Source organism: Phalangium opilio, unplaced genomic scaffold, assembly GCF_054372755.1.
Source record: "Phalangium opilio isolate 3A_F unplaced genomic scaffold, DU_Popi_V2 ptg000003l_1, whole genome shotgun sequence".
Taxonomy (NCBI): domain Eukaryota; kingdom Metazoa; phylum Arthropoda; class Arachnida; order Opiliones; family Phalangiidae; genus Phalangium; species Phalangium opilio.
This window is the reverse complement of record NW_028324145.1, coordinates 9,303,599-9,326,997: the sequence shown is the minus strand read 5'-3', so window position 1 is coordinate 9,326,997 and position 23,399 is coordinate 9,303,599. Positions and strand designations below refer to the sequence as shown.

The window sequence follows — 23,399 nt, the reverse complement described above, 5'->3', positions numbered from 1 at the left end:
GTTCGAACCTGAGAACGTGGCGTGACAGACCACGATGCTAACCACTTAGTCACCGACGTTACCTCATGCTCAGTGTTTTAAATTATACTGTAAATTTAAAACGTTACGGACTTTTTAAACTAGAAAATACTAGAGGAATAGAACCGCGGCTCGCGGCGTTGAAAACATCTACGCTAACCTCTTTGCTAGCAGGAAGCTGTTATTAAGCCGAGCTCAAACTATACGGTACCACGTTCAATTAAGGTTCGCTAGTACCAAGAGCAAATATAAATTACTTCCACCCCCTATCAAAATAATTTTAGAGTGGAACTCATAATCATGATCGGACGCGCACATAAATAATTCCCTCGCGGGGATTCGAACCGGGGTTTCGCGGTGTAGCTTGCAGATACGCTACCCACTTTGCAACGTCATTCAGAACTTCGACCCTGTTATAAATCGAACTCCAATGTGTCATTCAAAAGCGGAGTTGTTGCAGAATGTCTCACCTTACTTTTGTTATAAGTAAGCTTATAAATAGAAATAATTTTGTCAAATAATATTTTATAAATGTTAATGCAAGTCTTTATTTTGAAACATATTCCATTGATACATTAGATTTTATTCAAAAGATTAACAATGAAAATAATAAAAATATATTTATAAACCTGTAACTTCCGAGTGTTGAGTTCTGGTACTGAAAATAAGAAGAAAATTTCTATTATTAACAAATTTTATTCGTCTTTGAATTTCCACTGTTTTCCCACGCTAATACCCTACTGAGCATTACGGTGGAAAACTAGTTTGTTAAGATGGAAAACCAGTGTATTTGGGTGGCAAAACGCAGCATTGTCCTTTATGTGATCAATTCACGCCATTTACACATATTATTTGCCCATATTAAAAATTTAAAACCCTATTTCCCGCCTTTATTCACCACATTTACCCAAGTTCAAGACCCTATTTACCACATTTCAAGTTGATTTTGCTATTGTCATTATCAGCTTTGGTGCCCCATATGACCAAATTCGCGCTCGGCCGAGAAATCCCGCAATTTGTCGGATTATGAATTCGGTCCAATGTTACAAACATCTTGGCTTAAATGTTCCTGATGAAATTAGAAATAATAATTGCCGGGAACGCAAAGATTTTATCTTTTCCCGCAAAATATAATTAACCTATAACATAAGTTTATAAGATATGTTCCTTAAGTATGTCGCTACCCATACTTCGTAATGTTAGAGGCTTAATGAGAGCTAGTCCAAGAACGACGTGAGAATTGACTACACTCGGTTTTGCAGTCCATCCTCCTCTTTAGTCTGTACTAAGCCTTTGACAAGGCCTCACTACGCGTCGCTTTACAAGAATCTATGACGTTTCACCTACGTCACTTCATGACAAGCTCTCATTAACGAGTGACACACTTATGGAACATATCTTATAAACTTATGCCTATAATGATTGAGTGGTTAGGTAAAATGAGCACTAGACCCAAGTATTAAGCAATAGTACATTGAAATTGTTTTATATAAGTCAATTCTTATATACAACATAAAACATTTCCTAAAAATTCTTACAAAAATATATATTTTTAGATTTTCCTCGCGTTAAGTCTTAATTCACGTTCGTGGCAACTTTTTTTATCAGTCATTCAGGAAAAAAATATGTTTAGAAACACGCACGCACATTTTCTTAGTTTGTAAATGTCAAATGTAATTATGTTAAACTTTAGAAGAAACTTCTAAAAAAAATCACCGACAATATTTTAAAATTAAGGTAAAATTAAATTATATCGCGGTCTGTGGCGTTGGTCCGCGGAAGAACACGATCGCGTTATTTAATCCTCGATTTGTAAAAGCAACAGTGATTTTCGTAAACCAATTAGCTTTTCAAAAGTGTTGTCGCATAACCATCACATTATTTACATCTTAAATTAGTTTGTTAAATTGAACAATGACTAACAAGGCTGGACGCCATTACCATTCTTTTCAACATGGTCAGGGGCTGACGTTGAGTGCCTTTCAGCGGCATCGTACGTCTAATGATAAAAAATATACACATTATAAATACGCAAATATTCGAACAACCATAAAAGAGCGATTGCTTTGAAAAAATGAGACTAGAATTGCTTACTTTGTAAGTAGGATTATCGTAAGCCGCCTCTGATGGTGACCTGGTAATTGGAGCTTTGGCGCTAGACTGTCGCCTAAGCAAGATGACCAGTAGAATGACGAAGCCCAAAGCGGCAACGGCCGCGATGACCGCTACTACTATCAAGGCGATGTAATAGGACTTGCTCTCTTCATCGCTTCCTCCATCGCGACGCTGAAGAGCCTCCGCTAAATTGGCTAAAACCAATAAGAAGAAGCTTGAATTAAGTCTCCAAACAAGATTGAAGAATGAACTTGAGTCTGAAATTTACCAGAAGGCTCGTCGTCCGGTATTTTGACCCCGGGTGGAGCCGCCTTCGTCATTACTTCTAAAACTTTGGAAGACACTGTCTTTCCGTTCGTTAAGTACAAATCTACCCAAACTTTGTACCTGTTTAATATTAAGAGCTTGTTGTAAAGTCCCGTAATTGCGAAGAAATTAAAGACCCTTATCAACACGTACCTTCTTCCCGGTTTTAAATGGTCTAACGGTATTTTCCCATCAGAGGATATACTCTTAAAGACGCGAGTTTCGTCCGCGTCTGTGTCGCTTTTGAAGGTGACTTTGGCCACGTTGACGTGATTATCGTACGGCGTAGGAACACCTTGTACTTCCAAGTCGGTTGAGAAGGAACCGACGGAAGCCGACTTCAGAGAAACGCTCATATCAGCTTTAAAATGAATTTTGAAAGTTAGTTATTAAGTCCGCGATATTTTGGCCGAGGTAGCTTACTTTTCTGCGTCATTGGTGGTGTTTTGAACTCCAGCATTTTAGTCGAAACCAAATGGGTAGATAGGTGATCAGGGGCGGCCAACTCCATCTCCAGTTGGTAACTCGCTCCGGGTTGCAAATCTCGAATGACGTATGATGTGACATCGCGATGGATCATAGGGGTTGATTTCCAGGCGACCGAATCGGCGGAGCCTTGACCGGGTACCATCTTGTACTTCAATCTCACCCCATCGATAAATTTCTTCTCTTCCGCTTCGAATGGTCGCCAACTGATACGGATGGAGTTTTCTTCCTTCAGTGGTTGACTAGTTAGCGTGGCATCGACCAATATCATCGGTGGTAAAGTGCTAGAAGTACCGGCCGTCGAAGTCTCCGAGATGGATAAATCTTTATCGTTATCTACAAATGGATCGTGTGATTAAATCTCGTTGCAAAACTGATTCGGAGATGTTTTCGTTAAACCTTACCAGCCGGCATCTTTAGCTTGAAAACCTCACTCTCGGGACCCGATTGAAGAGCGTCAATGACTAAAGAGACTTGGAAGAAGTAGACAGTTCCGGGTCTCAAACCGGCCAAGTGATACTCGATATTGGCAGTGTCAAAGAGACGCTGAGGGCGGGCGAACTTCTGCACGTGCCACGAATCGCGTGGGACATTTGGGTCGCTGGTGAATCGCAACTCGGCGTGACCAGCCAAACCAACCAAGAGAGATGGTAAAGAGAAGCGTACCCGAATAGCCGTCGAGTTTATGGGCACAAAGCTGACATTTTCCAAACCTTTCCCTGAAAAGAACTCCGATTATTTTTATATATACTTCGAATGATAATCAACTGAACACTTTTAACCAAAGACGCAAAACATGCGGGAATCAATTTAGGCCCACAAAAATATAATTGCGCAACATATATTCCGATTTAAATTAAAATGACGAATTAGTTTACCAGGAGGAACTTTTAGACGAGACCCAAAAACAGTACAGTTATACGCTTCCGACGGTAATTGTTTCTTTCGTTTTTACCTGAGAGGGAATTGTTACAGACGACGTACGGGCACATGACGGGGTCGTCGGGGGTGACGAGAACGGGGCGGGGGCATTGGGGAGAAGGTAATCGGAATCGATCGGGAATGACCGGGCATCCGCCCTCGCAATCCACCTCCGACCTCTGACCCTTGCTGGGAGCCGGGGCTCCTAAGAGCGCTGGCTGAGAGGAAGGCCGACAGGTACATAGCCTCCTAAGAGAACCCTTCCGAGCTTCCCATTGCTCGTTGGGCCGGTAACGTTTGCCGTTATATTGACAGTAGTCGTCTGTTTAGAAATGATTTTAGTTATTGTTTAGACTAGCTTTAAAACCTTATTTGGCGCGATAGTCCAGTTTCAGGAACAATATTTAGTTGAACCGATTCAAATTTAGATTCAGTTCATCATCGATGTTTAAATGACAACCGATTTAGTTTTGAATTTACGCGATCAATTATTACCTTATGATTATAACGAGTTTTCCGCGTTTGTATTTTTAATATCCCAAATGCAAATATTCAAGAAATTGTCAGTACCTCTATCGTTTCCGATGGCTACGTTGGAAATATCGTGTCTTCCACCAACCGGGGGATGGTTAGGTCCATCCGTGGACACGGGAGGACGACAAATCCAATGTTGGCAACACGGATCACCTGGTACTCGTCCCTTGTAAGCCAAGGATGGAGGGCAGTTTAAGTGAGGAGGTGGCGTTGAGGTTAACTGAGGACACCTTTGCTCGCAAGTGACGTTTCCATTGACACAGACACAACGAGTTCCGCAATCCAACAGTTCTTGAGGGACATGTTGGAAATTGCTGAGTTGCATTCCGTTGAAACGGCACGAACCATCTAAAAATTTAAATTATAGTTATATTCTAGTAACATCAAGTGAACCTAAATTGAATAGCTAGGAAAATTTACCGTTTTTGCATTTGGCGGGTGGGCAGCACTTGGGTGGTGTAGGAACAAAATCGGGATCAATTTCCCATTCGAGACATTCGCTAACATGAGCGGGAAAATGATGTGGACATTCAACTTGAGCGCAATTCACTCTCAAGTCTCGACCGCATTGGCAAACGGCTCTGCAAGAGTCGTAAAACTCTTCTCCAACGTGGAATCGACGACCCTTAAAGTCGCACATTGGAGTTGGAACGCTTAAAGCTATAATGAAAGGACCGTTCTTATTAAAATATTTTCTAAAACTTGAGCCTAATTCAAGAACTTACGATTCACGGCGTTATTGCAAAGGATGTAAGGACACAGACAAGGATCTTCGGGCGTTACTAAAACTGGTTGAGGACAATCTGGTGTTGGATGTTGAACGCTGGCGGGGATCGGCGAACAACCTCCATTACATTCAATAACGGTAGTTCCGTTGGACCTCATAGCGCAAGTGCAAACTTTTCTCGTACAACCTTCCCCTAACTCCCAAGTATCGCCTAAAGCGTGGCGGAAACCTTCATCGGACATGCAATAAGCGTTTGAGTTTGGAATTTGCGGGACGCGAGGTTGGACAGCTTCAGGTGGAATACGTTGATCCGTGTCTGAAGGAAATATAATTGTCGATTATAATTTTTTGCGAAACCTTAAAGGAAAAAATACTGCCACGTACCTCTGTTACTGTCACCGTCGCAATATGGAATGGTACAGCAAGGATCATCAGGGGCTGGTGCCCATCTGCAGTGCTCGTAACCCACGGTGTCTAGGTACTGTTCGCATCTATCCTGACATTGAATTAGACCTTTTTCTTGGCAAACACACTTGTATTGGCAACCGTCGTAAAAAACTTGCCCGATTTCGTACGTGGCGTTTCGATGGAAGCAACCTTTGAAAACCGCTTGCACGGCTATGAAAAATAAATTGAAGTAGATGAGACCTAACATTCAGTTTACACTTACAGTAATATTAACAAACCTTTCGAAAACGTTTTGACGTTGACTGTGTTACTATACAAGGACTTTTCAGGCGCATCAGTTGCAGCGTTAACGTGTTTCCTAACTTTGAAAAAATACTCCGTGTCAGGTTCCAATCCTCGAATATCCACTTGAAAAACATTAGGGGAAAGTCTTCTCAAATCTGTCAGTTTGAAACTCTCCTTCTTCCATGTGGCGTCGTTATCGGTTGAACCTTCCTTAGACGGAGCGTACCAAACTTGAACGGCGTTATTCGAGGTTAAGAGAGAGGTGGCGTTGTCAGTGACCATTTCACTTCCGGCTAAAGTCAACCTCAATCTGACTGTGGTAGCGTTTTGCGCTTCAACAGAGTCGATAATCAGTTTCAACCCTTCGGCATTACGAATAACGTCCGTGTCTCCAGGTCTCTCGCAAATCATTATCTTGCAACAGGAATCATTGGGATCGACTTGTTCGTGACAGAATGAACTATTGTCGTCAAGAATAATCAATGGACATCTTGGGACGCAAGTCACTCGTCCAGGGCCGACGCAGGTGCACCTGGCTTCACAACCGTCTTCGAAATTCTCGCCTCTCGTGTATGTCTTACCGTTATACTCGCACCCATCAAGTCTAGTTGGCACTGGAAGAGTTTTGACTATTTGTGGGCTTTCATTTTCGTGAAAGTTCCCTGTGATTAGGTCGTTTGCGGTTTCGTTTTTGGGTGAAGTTTCCGTAACGGGTGATACTTCCTCAACGGTTGAGTTAGTGCCGACATCTTCTATTACGGTTTCATCGACAAGAGAAATTGGTGACGTTGTTTCCTCAACTACTACGATTGTTTCTGTAGTCTTTTCGCTCGTCGTTTCGGGGAGAATGGTCGTAGCGGAAATGGCTTCCTCGGAGGAATCAGTCTTAGGTTTACTATCCACAAAAACAGGTGGATTTACCACGGTGGTTGTCTCTGATATTTCGACGGGCGTAGTAATGTTGTCTTTCACATCAATCAGCGTCGTCATTGGGGCCTCGGAACTAGACTCTGTCGTGAAATTGATAGTTGTCGTTTCATCCATTTGTAAACTCCTTTGAGTGGAAGCGTTACGAGCTGTCGTAGTTGTGGAAGCGTCTTCCGTTCCGTTGGTTGTTGTATCTGAATCAGGTGCGACAATCGCTTCGGTGAGGTTAGCGGGAACGATAGTCGTGTGTTCGGCTATTGATTCGCATGCTAGGATCATGCAGCAAGAGTCCAAAGGATCGGCTATAAGATCGCAAAGAGGGTCTCGATTGGCAACCTCGGTCGCGTTTGTGTCCTTGTGAAGGGCGAACACGCATCTGGGACTGCAACTGACTTCCAAATCGTCACCGCAAGTACATCGTAGATCACAGCCCACGAAGAACTGTTCGCCTCGGGAGTGAGTTTCGTTTCCGTACGTGCAAACGTTCGATTTGGTAGCTTTTTCCGACGGAGGTTCACCTTTAAGAAAAGTTAAATAAACCTTAATTTCAATAATTATATTACCTTTCAAAATCCGCGAATCCGTTTTGTTTCGAACTTACTTTTTTGACAACCTTCAATGGAATTTGGATCACCACCAAAACCATCGTCGCAAATACACTTGGGCAAAGTGGCTTCGAGAACACACCTGGCATTTGCTCCACAAAATACCGAATCGCACAAGCCTGTTTCGAAATAAAAACTCTCGTTAGATATTCCCAAACTAAACCACCTACAATAAATAATCCTCCGCCCCATCGCTAATGCCTACTTACTTTTGGGAGGTGCGACGTCAGTACAAGTCATACCACCACAATAATTCGGGCAACATTTGAAAGCGGGACCTTCCGAACCGCATTCGTGATCGTGGGTGCATTCTTTCGGACATTTATCATCAGTCTGGTTGTCTTTTGACGTAACGTGGATCACTTCCGGGCAAGATCCCGATTTTTCGGCAAAGGTGACGCCTTTAGTTTAAAAATAAAACAAAGAGAGAAAGATGCTTATTTGACCTTTTTTACTATTTATAATCTTATGTTGGCTTATGCGTGGAGTAAAAGTGGATTGTTTTACAAGTGGGAGAGGAATTTTACCTTCTCTGGCCCCGAGATTATCTTCTTGAGTGCATCTAACGGTGACGCAACAAGCGTCGGCGTCCAAGGGTGTTTCCGTGCAAAGAGGATCCTGGCCTAAGGTGCCCGCTCGATAATACGGGGGACTACAACGATCACGACATTGTCCTTCGTCTTTTCCTCGGCAAGTACATGCCAGGTCGCAGCCTTCAAAAAATTCCGCTCCCACTGCCAGAGTTTGATTGTTTCGAACGCAACCGTCTGCGAAAAACAAGTTGATTTATGTAAATTGTTAAAAAAATAACAGGTTTGTTTGCGTATTAATAAATTGGCAATGTTTTAAGACTGAAAAATATTGTTTTTAACTTTTTTTTTTTAAAAAAAATGCTACCTTACCTTCAGTGTAAACTGTAACCACTTCTGAACTAGAGCCTCTCTTCTTGGTTTCGGCGTCCTCCCAAACCATAACCTTAACTTGATAGGCGGTATGGGGTTTAAGTTTGGTGATACTCATCAATGGTATGTTTCCGGCTTGAACTTGTTCCCATTCGCTGTTATCGCCTTCTAATTGACGATACTCGACGACGTATCCCGATTCGTAATTGGGCAGCTTAAAATCGTCCCAAGCCAACGTCAACGAGGAAGGCGTACGTTGAGTGACCAGTACTTTAGCGTTGTCTAAAGGTTCACGGTCCAAACACTTGTACATTACGCAACAAGCGTCATCTGGGTCCGGGACCTCTTCGCATAGTGGATCTTTCAAGGAACCAGGTCGGAATTGGCATCGATCGTGACATTCACTCTGTCCTCCTTCGCGGCAAGTACACGTGCGATCGCAACCATTGACGTAATAGTTTTCTCCCAAACCCACCCACGCTGGACTTTCGGTGGAGTTATTCGATAGACAACCATCTGGAAGACAGTAAAAATGTTGTTCTATGAAATTCAAAAGTTGAAAAAACTTGACCATGGGGTCAAAAGGGCAAATTTGTTAGCCAAGGACACTAACAACTGAGCACGGTTCTTAAGGTGGACAATTTATTGAGAATCGAAAATTAAATACATCTCTCGATAAGCCAATAATTAATTACTGTGACAAAAATTTAATCAATGGGATCATTATAAATGAAAAAGTTTGTCATAGCCTAAAAAGGGAACGAGAGAGGGTGAAGGGGGAAGAAGAAAATTAAGCGGAACAAAAATGACCTTGAAGAAAACCTTGAAATATGTACCAGCGGCTACAAAAAGGTTTGAAAGAAAAAAATTGTTGACCCTCCCTCTAGAAACGTAAAATTACGTGTAAGGTATAAACATATTATAAATTCGCTTCGAATCATCTCATGTTATATGCCTGAAGTCTAAAATAAAGTTGAGCCAACGAAACTCGAGTCTAATGGGGGTACATCTCTTCCGTAGATTGTCTCGCTCTAAGCTTCAATCTTCATTGGCTTTAAGAAAAACCAGACGGAACATTATACCCCCTCCCGGACAAACTGAGTGTTTTAATGAGACCCGAACCTCAGATTAATCTTGTATAAAAATGATTGCAAAAACTAAGACGACGCTGGGTGAATCTTAAAATTTCCGATCACATAAACACACACCGACTTCTTGGCTCTTCCATCTCCGCGAAATCTTCCCCATTAAAAAGTTGACAGGTCTTTCGGTTACGGAACGGAGGCCGGGCCGTGGTACACATTCACGCAATGCCTAAGTAACTAACACCGCTTCTGGCTATCCATGTTTGACGAAATAAATTGACTTAACTTCGATCCCCTAGAAACCAATTTTATTTTGCTACATTCTTGTAAATAGAGAGTGAAATGCTTTTTAAATAAAGTCGACATTAACTATAATTTCCCATTATAACTATAATCTTGACACAACCGAAGTGAAGTTACTTGACCACTGACCCTTAACTGTTTTATAATTTCATAAGTTCATATGTTCCATAAGTTTGTCACTGGTTACAAACTGGAGCTTGTCACGAAGTGACGTAGGTCATAGATTCGAGGTAAATCGACGCCTGGTGAGGCGATGTCAAAGACTAAATAGGAAGATGGACCGTGCAAAATTATTTAATTCTCGCTTGTCGTTCTCCAACTAGCTCGAGCTGTAAGTCTCTAGCATTACGAAGTATAGGTAGTGTCTTATAAACTTATGATAAAATGAATAAATAAAGAAAATCGTTTCACCCGCTCTTTTCCAAAACCAATTATACTTAAGTCTGATTATAAAAACAGTCAAAAAACATGACTCAAAGTTAAATTTTCACCTTTCAGAAAATCTACCTAGGGGTTCTTTATACGCTAAAGAATGCTTGGAATTAACTCGGCAAAGAAAATGCGTACCTCATTTCCAAACAGACTGCGCGAATGGTATTCAACCGTTCTCCCGAAAACATGCATATTTATGAATTTTTCAGGACAGTTTTTAAGTACTCGAAAGAGAAATGTCAGCCTAAACGACCTTCCACTAATAATTCATAATAATCGTAAAAAAAAAGTTAACAAGCCTCGGGCTTTCGACATACCTTTAGTTCTTATAGGCAAAACTTCGAAGATGCCATTCTCCTCAACTCTAAAATAGTAATTGGTGTTCGGACGGAGATCTTCGAATTTCGCCGTAGATTCTTTCACCTAATAAATATTTGGAGATATTGATTAGACAGATGTATTTTATATTCAACATAATCCTAGATTGATAAGATATGTTCCAAAAGTATGACACATCCTATACTTCGTAATGCTAGAAACTTACAGCTCGAGCTAGTTCGAGGACGACAAAAGAGAATTGACTACACTCGGTTTTGCAATCCATCTTCTTATTTAGTCTGTATACTAAGCCTTTGACACTGCCTCACCAGAAGTCGCTTTAGGGGAATCTATGACGTTTCACCTATGTCACTTCAGTAACCAGTGACAAACTTATGGAACATATCTTATAAACTTATGATAAGTTATTCTGGGTTTCATCAATTGAAGGACCTGACAGACTAGAAGGCTAGAAAATTTGAAAAAATACTTACAATAACGCCTTTATCGCTCCAGATTGTGGAAGTTCCATCGTATGTTGGAGAATATTGGGCAACGGCTTGCGGTATTTCGGCAAATTTGGACAAAGATCGCCACCTGAGAGTGACCGATGTATGCGTCACATCGGCGCTTTGAACGAATAGTTTTCCTACAACAACAAGAGAGGAAGAGAAAAAAGAGAGAATGTTGTAATAAAATTAATCACAAAGACATTATATAAATGTTAAAACGTCAAAATAGTTTCTGTCCTAAATAATTTCAATCAAAAATGGCCCCGACTGGATTTCGGATATAGAAAGAGTATCGAGTTTCTTAAGATAACCAATATAATCTAGGTGGTTTTTTTTGCACGAAAAGGAAAATACTTTTAAAAGTTAATCAACCCATTTGGAGAGAGGTCAAATCACTCTGGTCAAACCAGTATTAACTTAACCGGCGTTTATAAGAAGAAAAGCCCTAGTTTTAAGCGAGTCCATTTTTTGTTGTAAATACTAGAATATATAGGTCAAGATTACCTTGTTTATACGAATTCTAGGTTCTTTTGAATTATTTATATACATTATAAAATATTTTGTATTTTCGAGAAAATAAAACAAGTATTTCCATTTTCGGTTAAATTCGTTAAAGCATAACGATGTTTCGAGTCTTTGTTAGTATTTACACTGTTGATGGACAGCTCTTTATATTAAACTTTTACGAGTCGTTGGTTAATTAAATACTTGATTCATTCATTCATTGCAAAAGAAAACGTGAGAGGCGTTTAAAATTTATTATAATAATATAATATGAGGCCTTTCTGTGACGTTATGTCTATTATTGATCTATTGTTTAGTATAATGTTTTATCAGTAAAAAAGTAACCTTACAGTTTTGTATAAATAGTCATGTTTTCAATCTATTGTCACGCATTCCTAGTTCATCCTTCATGTAGTTAATAAAGATATTTTAAATCTACTTATTTACGTGTGCTCAATCAAGTAACAAAACATGGTGTCAGAAGTCGGTCTTTTCTAGTCGGTTTTTTCTTTCGGGTCCGTATCCTTCCAGTCGCGTACGCGCCCCTATTACTTAGGCATCTGACCAATTTGTCAGCCACCAGGACCAGGGAATTTGCTGACTATGCAAAGGCGTTTGGATTCAAATCGATCACAAGCAGCCCCGAGTACCCCCAAAGCAATGGATTTGCAGAAGCAGCGGTGAAGGTCGTGAAAAATCTTCTCAAGAAATCACAAGATCTATCACAAGGACTTCTAGCGTACAGATCCACTCCAATGACAAACGGATTCAGTCCCGAACAGCTACTAATGAACCGACGGTTAAGAACCAGGCTCCCAACGACGTCCATATCATTGAGACCACATATCCCTCCGCAAGCAGTTGTACGAGAGAAGGCACAATCCCACCAACAAGCCCAAAAACGAAATGTTGACCGTCACCATGGAGTGAAAGACCTGCCCGAATTGCAACCTGGAATCAGGGTATGGATAATTGATATGCGAAGAGAAGGGACAATTTTAAGAAAAGCAGAGGAACTGAGGTCTTATATAATTGAGACAACGAACGGCAACTTGCGAATGAATTGTTTCCATCTAATCACCTTACCAGACAGAAGAACAAATAATATATAGTCTTCGCTAAGTCCTCAGGTTTCTGATATTGGTCCAGAAGACATGATAAGCCCGAAATCAAAGTCTACCATCCGGGATCCTGTCATACCTAATAGCAGTACTTAAGATCCTCCACCAGTCATCAGCCCAAGGAGCAGAGACGTCCTTCAATCGAGACATAGACCACGCGCAACGGATGAAACAGAAGACATCTCCAGCCAAGACCGTTCTGACAATGTCCAAATTGCAGCCACTCAACAACAATCAGCAGTCAGGGATGAAATACGCAATTACGGCACAAAAACAAGAAGCGGTCGCATTTCAAAACCAATAGTTAGATTCGGACAAATGGACCCAAGGAATAATCTAACATAGATCAAGAAAAGGGGATGTGACGTTATGTCTATTATTGATCTAATGTTTAGTCTAATGTTTTATCAGTAAAAAAGTAACCTTACAGTTTTGTATAAATAGTCATGTTTTTAATCTATTGTCACGCATTCCTAGTTCATCCTTCATGTAGTTAATAAAGATATTTTAAATCTACTTATTTACGTGTGCTCAATCAAGTAACGAAACAGTTTCTTACTGGCGATTCTCAGGAATTTCTTAAACTAATATTAAAGAATAATTTACTTCACATTTTATGTAAAAATATACAGTTTTTCTCGAGAAATTTCCAGTTTGTTTTCCAATTAGCTATTTGGTCATATCATAAGTTCATAAGATATGTTCCATAAGTTTGTCCACTGGTTACAAACTGGAGCTTGTCATGAAGTGAGTGAGGTCATAGATTCCTGGTGAGGTGGCGCTGTCAAAGGCTTAGTACAGACTAAATAGGAAGATGGACTGCAAAATTAACCGAGTGTAGTTAAGCAATTCTCGCTTGTCGTTGTCGAATTAGCTCTCTATAGCATTACGAAGTATAGATAGTGTCATACTTATGGAACATATCAAATAATTTTATCGCCATATTTATTTATTTATCAACAAATTGATAGAGAATATAGGCATTTGATAATATCAGGTTTATCTACTTCCAAACCTATACGCAATCCATCCGTAAAAACGGAATTTAATATCTTTCAAACAATGCATGCACCACCAAGAATGAAAGATAAGTTATAATAATTAAAAGCGAAACAAGGACTCTTAATAATGTAAGGTCTTCCCACGCTTTTAATGAGCCGAAACAATGAAACGCGTACAAGCTACTAAAGACGGGTTACACCGGTATGACTCTTGTGACGCGCGACGTACGTTCTACTGGGAACGTTGACACCATATACGTCGATGGGTTCACTCGAAGAGGTGAATGTCTTAATGGTTCAACCGCAGTCTGACTTCCAAAAGAAAGTCGAGAAACGAATAGAAAACCCCGCTGAGTTTATACCAACGACGCTATATACCCTCCACTTTCAATTTTGCTTATACGTTAAAAATGAAATTTCACCCTTTTGTCTCGACGGGATGGTACGCCGTAAGTATTCCGTGGCCGAACCCAACGAAAGAACGAAGCATTTTAAAGGAATAGTACCTCAAGTTTGGTTAATCGGTTAAAGCACTTACATAAACAGAAGGATTCAACTTAAGACAATTTAAAACATATTTAGCGCATGAATGTTTACAATAGTTTTCCTTTAAAAGTTTAAGGTGGGCGCCACAAACACTTAGCCGATGGTATCCGGGAGTGGGTGTTTGTGGCGAAAGGTTTAGACTTTAGAGGTAAATTACCACACAATATTCATCGCGGTACTCGAGGTTTACCACCAACTTAGATTGGCAAAAAGATAACGCTTCCTTCCTATACTAAAAATACATAGATTTCCATGTCAAATAAGACTGACTTCCCACTCAAACTTAAGTCCTGGATTTTGACCGTTTGATTGTCCCTTTTTCCACCTAAATGTCAATGGATCATTTAAGTTTTTTATCCTTTCAACCTAGGCTAGTCACTAAACTCCAAATTTACGTAGTTTTATAAGCGATTTTCGCAACGCAATTAAGCTAAAACCTACACGAGGTATTACCCCGTACCTTTAGCCAATAAGAGCTGAAAAAGTTAAGAACCTATTGTTATAAAGAAAATAATATATAAGTGTTTGAATTTTTGAAATAATTCGTTATTTTTTTATATCACGAGTTTATCAGTATGATAAAAATCGGCCTGTCATGTTAAGTATTTGTTGAAAATTATGTTTGTTCGAAACCATTAATACAAGCATAATAATGATATCGAAAGCACGAGGAATTTTAAATGCCTTTGTTGCGTTCTAGTTCACCTTAAAGTTTTTAGTTATTTGGGTGCGGAAATATTTTGGTCCTTTGGCAAAATAAATCGTTTTAAAGTACCCGAAGCAGAGCATTAAGAAAAACAAAATGGGGTTTTATTTTTTGTAGAAATTTTTGTTAGTTAAAGTAAGATAATTTTCAAGGGATTTTAATTCATAAGTAATGGGCGATGATTAGCAATATAGAGTTATTTCCAATTTTTCACTAACAAAGGAGATCATCATTATTAATTTGGGAAGGACACCACCAATTTGAGAATGACACTACCACATGAGATGGACATTGCATTGAGAGAGGCATGAGAAAGACACTACCACATGAGATGGACATTGCATTGAGAGAGGCATTATGAGAAAGACACTACCACATGAGATGGACATTGCATTGAGAGAGGCATTATGAGAAAGACACTACAGTTACGAGGGACACTATAATGAGAAGGACACTACAGTTACGAGGGACGCTATAATGAGAAGGACACTACAGTTACGAGGGACACTAGAATGAGATTAACACTACAGTTACGAGGGACACTATAATGAGAATAACACTACAGTTACGAGGGACACTATAATGAGAATAACACTACAGTTACGAGGGACGCTATAATGAGAAGGACACTACAGTTACGAGGGACACTAGAATGAGAATAACACAACAGTTACGAGGGACGCTATAATGAGAAGGACACTACAGTTACGAGGGACACTATAATGAGAAGGACACTACAGTTACGAGGGACACTATAATGAGAAGGACACAACAGTTACGAGAGACACTATAATGAGAAGGACACTACAGTTACGAGGGACACTATGATGAGAAGGACACTACAGTTAAGAGGAACACTAGAATGAGAATAACACTACAATAAGTCTTTCATTACATTACCCCTTTGGTGTTTACATTTAAATTTAAGAAAAGATGGAGAGTTCATGAACCGTTTTTTCAAAACTATAAAATAAAAAATATATTTACGTGACGTATGATTTTTTCCTGAGAGATAGATCGAGGTATTTCCCGTATATTAAATTTCCCAGTTACGCTATATTAAAGAATCTGGTTGTGGCCCTTTTGGCCCGAAGCTGAACAACGCAAAACCAAAAGAATATAATGAAGAAGGAGAAAAAAGCAAAAGTTAAAAGTATACACGCCAAGGGGCTTATACATTCTCAAATCGTGATATTCCCATCCTAACCATTATTACATATATCAGATCTACCTATGACGATATAATATACCTAGTACTAGCCTCACTTGGCATAAGGTACGATGAAAGATGAGCTATTGGGTTTAGAGACAGGTAAAGCGTGATAGGTGTATACCCACCCGTTCATCCACCTTTCCGTCTTGAAGAATATTTTGGCATCTCATCGTAAAGAATGTCGGATTATTTTCAACTCAACTGGGATTGTATCGGATGACGTCACCCTTTTCTCTAATTTTTATTTTGAAATTGTTCATACATTCACGTATTAGGGCAGTGCAGGTACAGGTGGGTTTAGGGTGATCTATACGTTTCATTAGGTATTTGCATACTATAACGTACATGTTTTCCTGTTATTTTTCAGAGACCATTGATCTCTAGAAGCTTGGCTTTGGGAAAGTCAAATCTAGATTGAAACAGAAGTATATACTATACTTCTCTTCGAGAGAAGTGTACCACAAAACGGCGGAGTAATTGTAACATGATTCTTCCCAACATCAGAACCTTTGGAGAAAGGTTACTAAATCGAATCACATAGGCGATAAATAGTTCCCTCGTCATTACTCTATTAGCGCTGCTTAACTATTTGCCAAGGCGCATGCGCTTGTGGATTTTTGTTCCACGTCAAAACAATCAAGGCTTGTGGGTTGATTGATTGCTGGGGATTTAGTACCAAACAGTTATAGAATTCACCCTACAGCACGCTGCGATGCCCATCTGAAGTTTGATAAGATAGAGAGCAAACAAAAAGGGCTCCCTTGCCTGGGGGAATCATGTTACACAACTAAAGTATTAAGAGGATACAGAGTGTCATCCTTCTTCTATTATCCCCTTCTGATTGAAGTTAAGATGTAGTTTTCCCTTAAGTTTAAGCACCGATTTGACCTTAGGCAACTGGTCAAGTTCTTGGCTATGAAAGCGTTTGTGAATTAATGGTTCAATTTTAAAGTCAGGCCCGAACAAGGTGCTTTAAAAAGAGCTTGAAGATAATCGCTTAGGAAAAAAACGCTAAGCGTAATTTGAAAACGATTAATAACTCACTTTTTGCCATCGAAGACTCGATGTTTTACATAAATTTGTTTCATATTTTCCTGGTCGATATTTGGTTCGAGCTAAGGACTGACGGTAGACATTTCCGCATACCCAAAGATTTTTCAAGCATTTTTTTTATCGAATTTTCTTTCTGTTTTTGTTGATAGGGGATAAAAACAGACAAAACAGGATTCAATTGTGCCTTGAACTCGGCTATATAATTTTCTATACGTCGGGATTTTATTAGGGGGAGTGTGTAAACCATAAATATACTCCATAAGACAAAAAAGACATTCATAATAAATTTATCGCGTACGAAAATGATTGAATATTTTCGGAAAATTTATTATCGGCTATATTTAATTGGGATATACTTTCGAAATTGGGAGGAAAATTCCTAGTACGTCTTTGCTAAAACCAAGCTCAATTAGAAACAAAACAGAACAGGAAGATTACCAGAATCTCAACCTAATTTGTTAAAAAAAAAAAAACATCAAAATTTGGAATAAAAAGTTTCGCGATCATTCAACTTTCAGGATAGAAAAATATCGATAATTTTTTTTTGGAATTAGAAGAAGAGGCAAAATTTTTCGTTTGACACCTTGAAGACGAAATTCTACTTAGAAAATTGTGACATCAATGAATAGGGAATTTCATTTCATTGACATATCTCTCAGCGGAAAGGAATTCTTCAGACAATTATGATAATATATTAACTAGTTTTAAACGTATTTTGCAAACCGGTTGGGTTTCTTTTTCAATACGGTTATATTAATCATTTAAAGTTAGCCCGTTTTGCAAGAAGATGCGGTTAATTTAGCCTCATCCAAAAAACTGGATTTTGCAAATTGAGTTTTAATGGCAAATTGAAAGAATTGCAATGAAGGGTTAACGTTACGTTATACCACCAATTTGGCAAAAGAAGATGCTGGATAGATTGAAAGATGTTTTCTTTTGCATTATACATTATTTACTGATAATAATTTTATTGGAGTGCTAATGCATATCACCTTATAATTGTAATTACATTACATATAGAGGTCTATTGCTTCATGATGGCAGGTTGCATCAATCAATGGAACACCATATTAAAGGGAATATATAAAGCAAGGCAAGTTTCAGTGATAGATTCTAAAAGTTTTGGTCTATAATTTAATACGAAAATTTAAAGTCCAACTTCAAGGGGAAATAGTGGCTTAAAACAACCTTCCACGAAAACTTGGGATGGTGTGAAGCGTTAGCACCTCCCCGCTGAGCGTTTTGGCAAAAGAAAACAGTTTGCTAAATTTGTTCAAACAGTCACGCGCGTGATATTTGAGCAAATATCCAAATTTTACCTTAAAAACAAAGAAGAACTAAAGCCAATAAAAAAAATTTGAAAATCCGAGAGAGAGTTAGTCTTAAGTATTTTCGAAGAATACCGTAACGTAAAAGAGGATGTATTAGCATAGGTTTATAAGATATGTTCCATCCATAAGTATGACACTACCTATAGAAGTTCGTAATGCTAGAGACTTACAGCTCGAGCTAGTTCGAGGGAGAACGACGGAAGCGTGAATTGAAGTCCTACACTCGGTGGTTAAATTTGCAGGACTTCCATCTTAATATTTAGTCTGTACTAAGCCTTTGACACGCAACGCCTCATGCACCAGGCGTCGCTTTACCTCGAATCTATGAACTACCTCACTCACTTCATGACAAGCTCCAGTTTATAACCAGTGACAAACTTATGGAACGTATCTTACGAACTTATGGTATTAGGAGATTTGATAAAGCAAGCGACTAGGAGATTAAAAAGAACCAAACCAGTTAGTCTAGTCCCGTAACTACACTTTTAAAAGTTCTTCTTCGGAAGAGGAATCGTTCTTAGAAATTAGAATGAAGAGAGACACGCGGAGGTCATCGAGGAAGTTTATTATTTTTCCATTCCAAGACTGGTCTTTTACTTTTATCCATTTTCTTTATCAAACAAACTTACTTAGGGAAAGAAATAATGCTTTGCATTAAATTCGAACGTAGATGTTGGTAAGAAGTATTTGGTATTTAGAAGAAAGGAGCTAGGCGACCTAGATATCTCAAGACTCGTCTTCATTTTGGTTGAAGTTTAGCATATATTTACGGGGCAAAACCTGCTTTTTACATAAGTACACAGGCATGGGGATGGGAAATGGTGGTTGCCCAAATTCGGCTAAGTCTTGAGAGAGGCCCGTCGTTTTTCCTCACGTTGTGTAGAAGTTTAGAAAATGTTTAATAAGGGATAAGAAATGTTTTAAGAATTAAGCTAAATTGTTGTAGGCATAGGCTACAATAAGTATTTTTTTTTGTCTTTTAGGGACGAGAAAGTACCTACAACTTTAATGTCAATTTAGATTAACGTGTCCCGCATGTCCTCGGTTATATGAAGGTAAATCTGCCTAATTTAAATAATCTCAATGAAATTATCTAAAAACCCACGCATCACAAGACCTAAATTTAGTAATTTCAAAATTCAAACAAAGTTTGCGCATTTTCGTTAAAAAGAAAAGAAAAGAAACCTTCTTGAAAGATATGGAAATGAGGTTAGGATGGTCTTTCGTGTAAATATAGTTACTAAATTTGTCCTTAACACTATTCGAAAATTAACTTTAACGCATCCCAAACATCCTTGAAACATTCATAATATCCATAAATGCAAATTCTCGTAATCCGCCGTGTTACAAATGGGAAAAACCGAAAAAAAAAACGCCACTCGCACCCTGGGAGTCATAAGTTTATAAGATATGTTCCTTTCCAAAAGTATGACACTACCTATACTTCGTAATGCTAGAGACTTACAGCTCGAGCTAGTTCCAGAACGACAAGCGAGAATTGAAGTACTACACTCGGTGGTTAATTTTGCACGGTCCATCTTCCTATTAGTCTGTACTAAGCCTTTGACACCGCCTCACGCACCAGGCGTCACTTTACCTCGAATCTATGACCTACCTCACTCACTTCATGACAAGCTCCAGTTTCTAAGTTACCAGTGACAAACTTATGGAACATATCTTATGAACTTATGGGGAGTATATAACCGTTGTCAAAAAATGCGGGTTCGACTTGTAACTTTCATCATCTTATGACGTATTCGCCCACAGGGTAATAATATAAAGTTATTGTTACTGTTTAAAAGAAAAATATAAGTGATCGTAACCGGGTCAATACGAAGGTAGTGGTGACTTCCCTCCCCCTTTTCCGATGATCTATTTTGTCCCCGATAGTTTCTTTCAGGTGGTTCCCAAATACCCGCCTAAATAAAAATGAAAATAATTATTAAAAGAGACTTCGGGGTCTTGCCTGCCTAGCTGACGTTATTGGTAAAGTATAACTTATCTATCTATATCTATGGGGTGAAGTTTGGTGAACCACTCCCAAGAAAGGAAGGCAGGCAGGCGCCCCCTTCAGCCTGGGGGCTTAAACACTACAAAGTATATAACTTTCAAACGACCGAGCGATACAAAGTGGGTGTTATTTTGTTAAAGTATAAAATTCACTTTTTACCTGATAGGTAATTTTTTTTTGAAACAGCAGCTCAGGGGGATTTTTTTATTACCATCGGTATTCTGGTTGAATGATGTTTGTACGAAGGAATGTTATTAAATTGATTTGTGAGAATTAAAACCTCAATTTATTTTTTATTTTTTGCAGTATCGATTCAAAGGGGAAAATATTATCTGGAACGCGGATTTATTAATTTTATATTGACTTAATTATTTAGGCATTTATTTTGTCACGCCAAATGATGTCTTAATTTCGACTTAATCTTCGCAAATTTACGTGAGAGAATCGCTCTAATACTTTTGCCCAATACTACTTATTGTAATTATTCTTGCGAAAATATAATTTTCTCATTTTCATCTGTTTAAGAAAGAAATAAAAATTATGAAATATTTTGCGTATTTCCTGTTGTGTTGCAAGAATTTCTCTAGTACTATAGTCGGACAATATAATATGACATCTGATTCACACATTAACATAGATTTTTTGTATTAGTTTCAATGCAATTGTGTTCTTATAAGGATCCTCGACAAGGGTACAATCAGGGTTCAGGGAAGCACAATGGAGTGTACTTGGGAGGTTACGGAAGGGTTGTTAGGGTCAAGTCATCTCCGGCAGTCGGCACCTGTAGAGTGGGATCACCGACGTCTTCCTTACTAACTAAAACTTCGTCACCTAGAAACTTGGCTTACAAGAGCGCACCACACTCATGGTTTCAATTTGAAATGTTATTTTATATACTCATCTCCGAAAAAAAAAAAAAAAAACTTTATGTTAACCTTAATTCCATTTAAAATTGGTTATCAAAAACGTCAGAAAATTAAATTTTAAGTGAATAATTAGCAATAAGGATAATTAAGACGATTTCAATGTTAATGTTATTAAAGTAATTGTAAATAACTTTCACATGACGTCAATTGTGTTGATTCGTGAAACCAATTCCAGGCTATGGCTGGTAAAATCGGATTAACCTAATTTAAACCATATTTCATTACAATACGGTGCGCGCATTTTTAAATTTAACCACTACTCTTAATTTGGCCTCGATTCAAGGAACACACCTTTAGTAGGTACACCTACGCCCAAGAAACCCCGAGGAGCGGACCCTTTCGAGGGCACTTTTAGCTCCGATAAGAGCCCTCTCATTATACAATGGCGCTCCGTTATAATAATGAAAAGATATCTCGGGTAAAAATCATTAAAATCTAGGGGGCCACGGAACCGAGTACATAGTTTTGGTAAACGCGTTAATGGTAGTACCTGTAGATTGAGAAGTTTTAAAAGAGGACTTCCCCATAAAAAAAAATCACGTCATTATCAAAATTGAAGCCGCGCCTTTCTGGTTTAAGACACGTTTATCGAAAAAACCCCTCGTCTCGTTCTAAATGCAAAAGCCATAAGTAAGAATTAATATGCCCTTTTCAAACATCAGGGGTTTGACCAGCTTGTTTCCTTAGGTCATGTGGACAACACGAAAGGGATTTATAACCATAATTTAAGCTTTTATCTATAAAGGTATGTCCACATTAAGCCTGTGGCTTACTTAAATATCGGTTCCTTTACAACGCTAGTCCATACACTAACTATTACCGTTAACCTCACTAGTTTTGATTTAAAGGTGAAACCACGGAAGAAAACTAGGTGATCTAAAAGTTAGGAGAAAACTTGCAAATTCCAAGCAAAAATGGCTTGTTCCCAGGTCTATCACCCTGTGCCTCAATCTGGGATCGAACCCAGCACCCTCTTGCTACAAGGCGAAAGTCATATCCGCTACACCACCCCACTTCGGTGAACTACGACTCCCGATTAACTAGGCCTAAATTACGTTGATTTAAAAACATTCCTAACCCATAATAAACACAACGTTGTTAAGGACCAACTGCCATTCAAACGATGACCAATTTCACGGTTACGTAACTGTATATCATATATATTGCACCAGTTTTAAACTTCGATTTGGTTCAACAAATCTCGATCACCTTACTTTTTAAAACGATATCATATAAAACAAATGACTTTTTAAATACCAGGCTATAGCAAATGTTGGGTGTTATATTATGTTTTTATATAACGGTTTAACCATAATGTAACCGTACGGGTAACGGAGATTTTAAGGAAGAGGAAAGATGATATGAAAGGTAGATTGAGCGGAAAGAGGAAATGGATCTAGATATTTTTTTTTAACTTCTTCTCTTTCGAGCATCGCCATCATCTTTAAGGTAATACAGAAGATAGGCTTAGCGGTTACCCAAAAGATACAAGGTCGACTAAGCAGGATATAAATTTACCATGAAAAAAAGAAAAAAAAAAACTCTGGCAGGCGGGTTCGCGATCAAAATCTATTACCAGTTTCAAATGGTGCAGTTTAATGCAAGTACCCAACGATACTTTAATATCGTAAATAATGTAAAAATGGCCGGTTTTTTTATCTTTTTATATGGCTCGTAAACTTTATCTTTATCCTGTTTTTGAATTTTTTAAACTTGCATATTTGGCTTAATTCCCATAAAAGTACCGTTAAAATTGCAATGTCTTGACATACCTACACGAAACATATGCCCACATAGATCATGCACGTTTGGATATTTTTTTCCAATCAAATTGGATTGTAGTTCACCTTACAAATTCGAAATGAAAAGAAAGGTTCTTAAGTTGAAATTTTAAAGGTAGTTTTTCGTTTTGCAAAATACGCTTTCGTTGCGTGAACAGAAGGGTATTGTGGGATTGATATCCAGTTTGTGTTTACGCAAGAAATATCAGTCAAAGTATGTCTCGGAGCTATCGAGTTTCGAGAATATAGAGCATTTCTACGCAAGGTGTAAGCGAGTCAGCGTCTACCCTTTGACAAGGTAACTCTTTTGGCAATGATATAA

General features: G+C 38.7%; 1 protein-coding gene across 2 annotated transcripts in view; it reads right to left on the bottom strand.

Moving 5' to 3' along the window:
* Positions 1-1,488: 1,488 nt before the first annotated feature.
* Positions 1,489-23,399, bottom strand: part of LOC149717645 (uncharacterized) — a 35,078-nt gene continuing 13,167 nt past the window's right edge. Inside the window, exons 2-19 of one of the 2 annotated variants that reach the window (XM_089840349.1) lie at positions 10,867-11,021; positions 10,372-10,477; positions 8,235-8,750; positions 7,860-8,099; positions 7,542-7,733; positions 7,329-7,451; positions 5,794-7,245; positions 5,492-5,725; positions 5,106-5,423; positions 4,801-5,040; positions 4,417-4,728; positions 3,881-4,168; positions 3,330-3,644; positions 2,863-3,261; positions 2,593-2,800; positions 2,402-2,520; positions 2,113-2,327; positions 1,489-2,017 (exon numbers count right to left, since the gene is read on the bottom strand). In XM_089840349.1, the coding sequence (XP_089696475.1) occupies positions 1,937-2,017; positions 2,113-2,327; positions 2,402-2,520; positions 2,593-2,800; positions 2,863-3,261; positions 3,330-3,644; positions 3,881-4,168; positions 4,417-4,728; positions 4,801-5,040; positions 5,106-5,423; positions 5,492-5,725; positions 5,794-7,245; positions 7,329-7,451; positions 7,542-7,733; positions 7,860-8,099; positions 8,235-8,750; positions 10,372-10,477; positions 10,867-11,021 (5,513 nt within the window). In that variant the 3' untranslated portion in view covers positions 1,489-1,936. The remainder of the gene's footprint in view (positions 2,018-2,112; positions 2,328-2,401; positions 2,521-2,592; positions 2,801-2,862; positions 3,262-3,329; positions 3,645-3,880; positions 4,169-4,416; positions 4,729-4,800; positions 5,041-5,105; positions 5,424-5,491; positions 5,726-5,793; positions 7,246-7,328; positions 7,452-7,541; positions 7,734-7,859; positions 8,100-8,234; positions 8,751-10,371; positions 10,478-10,866; positions 11,022-23,399) is intronic. The other variant, XM_089840350.1, reaches the window with a different exon arrangement.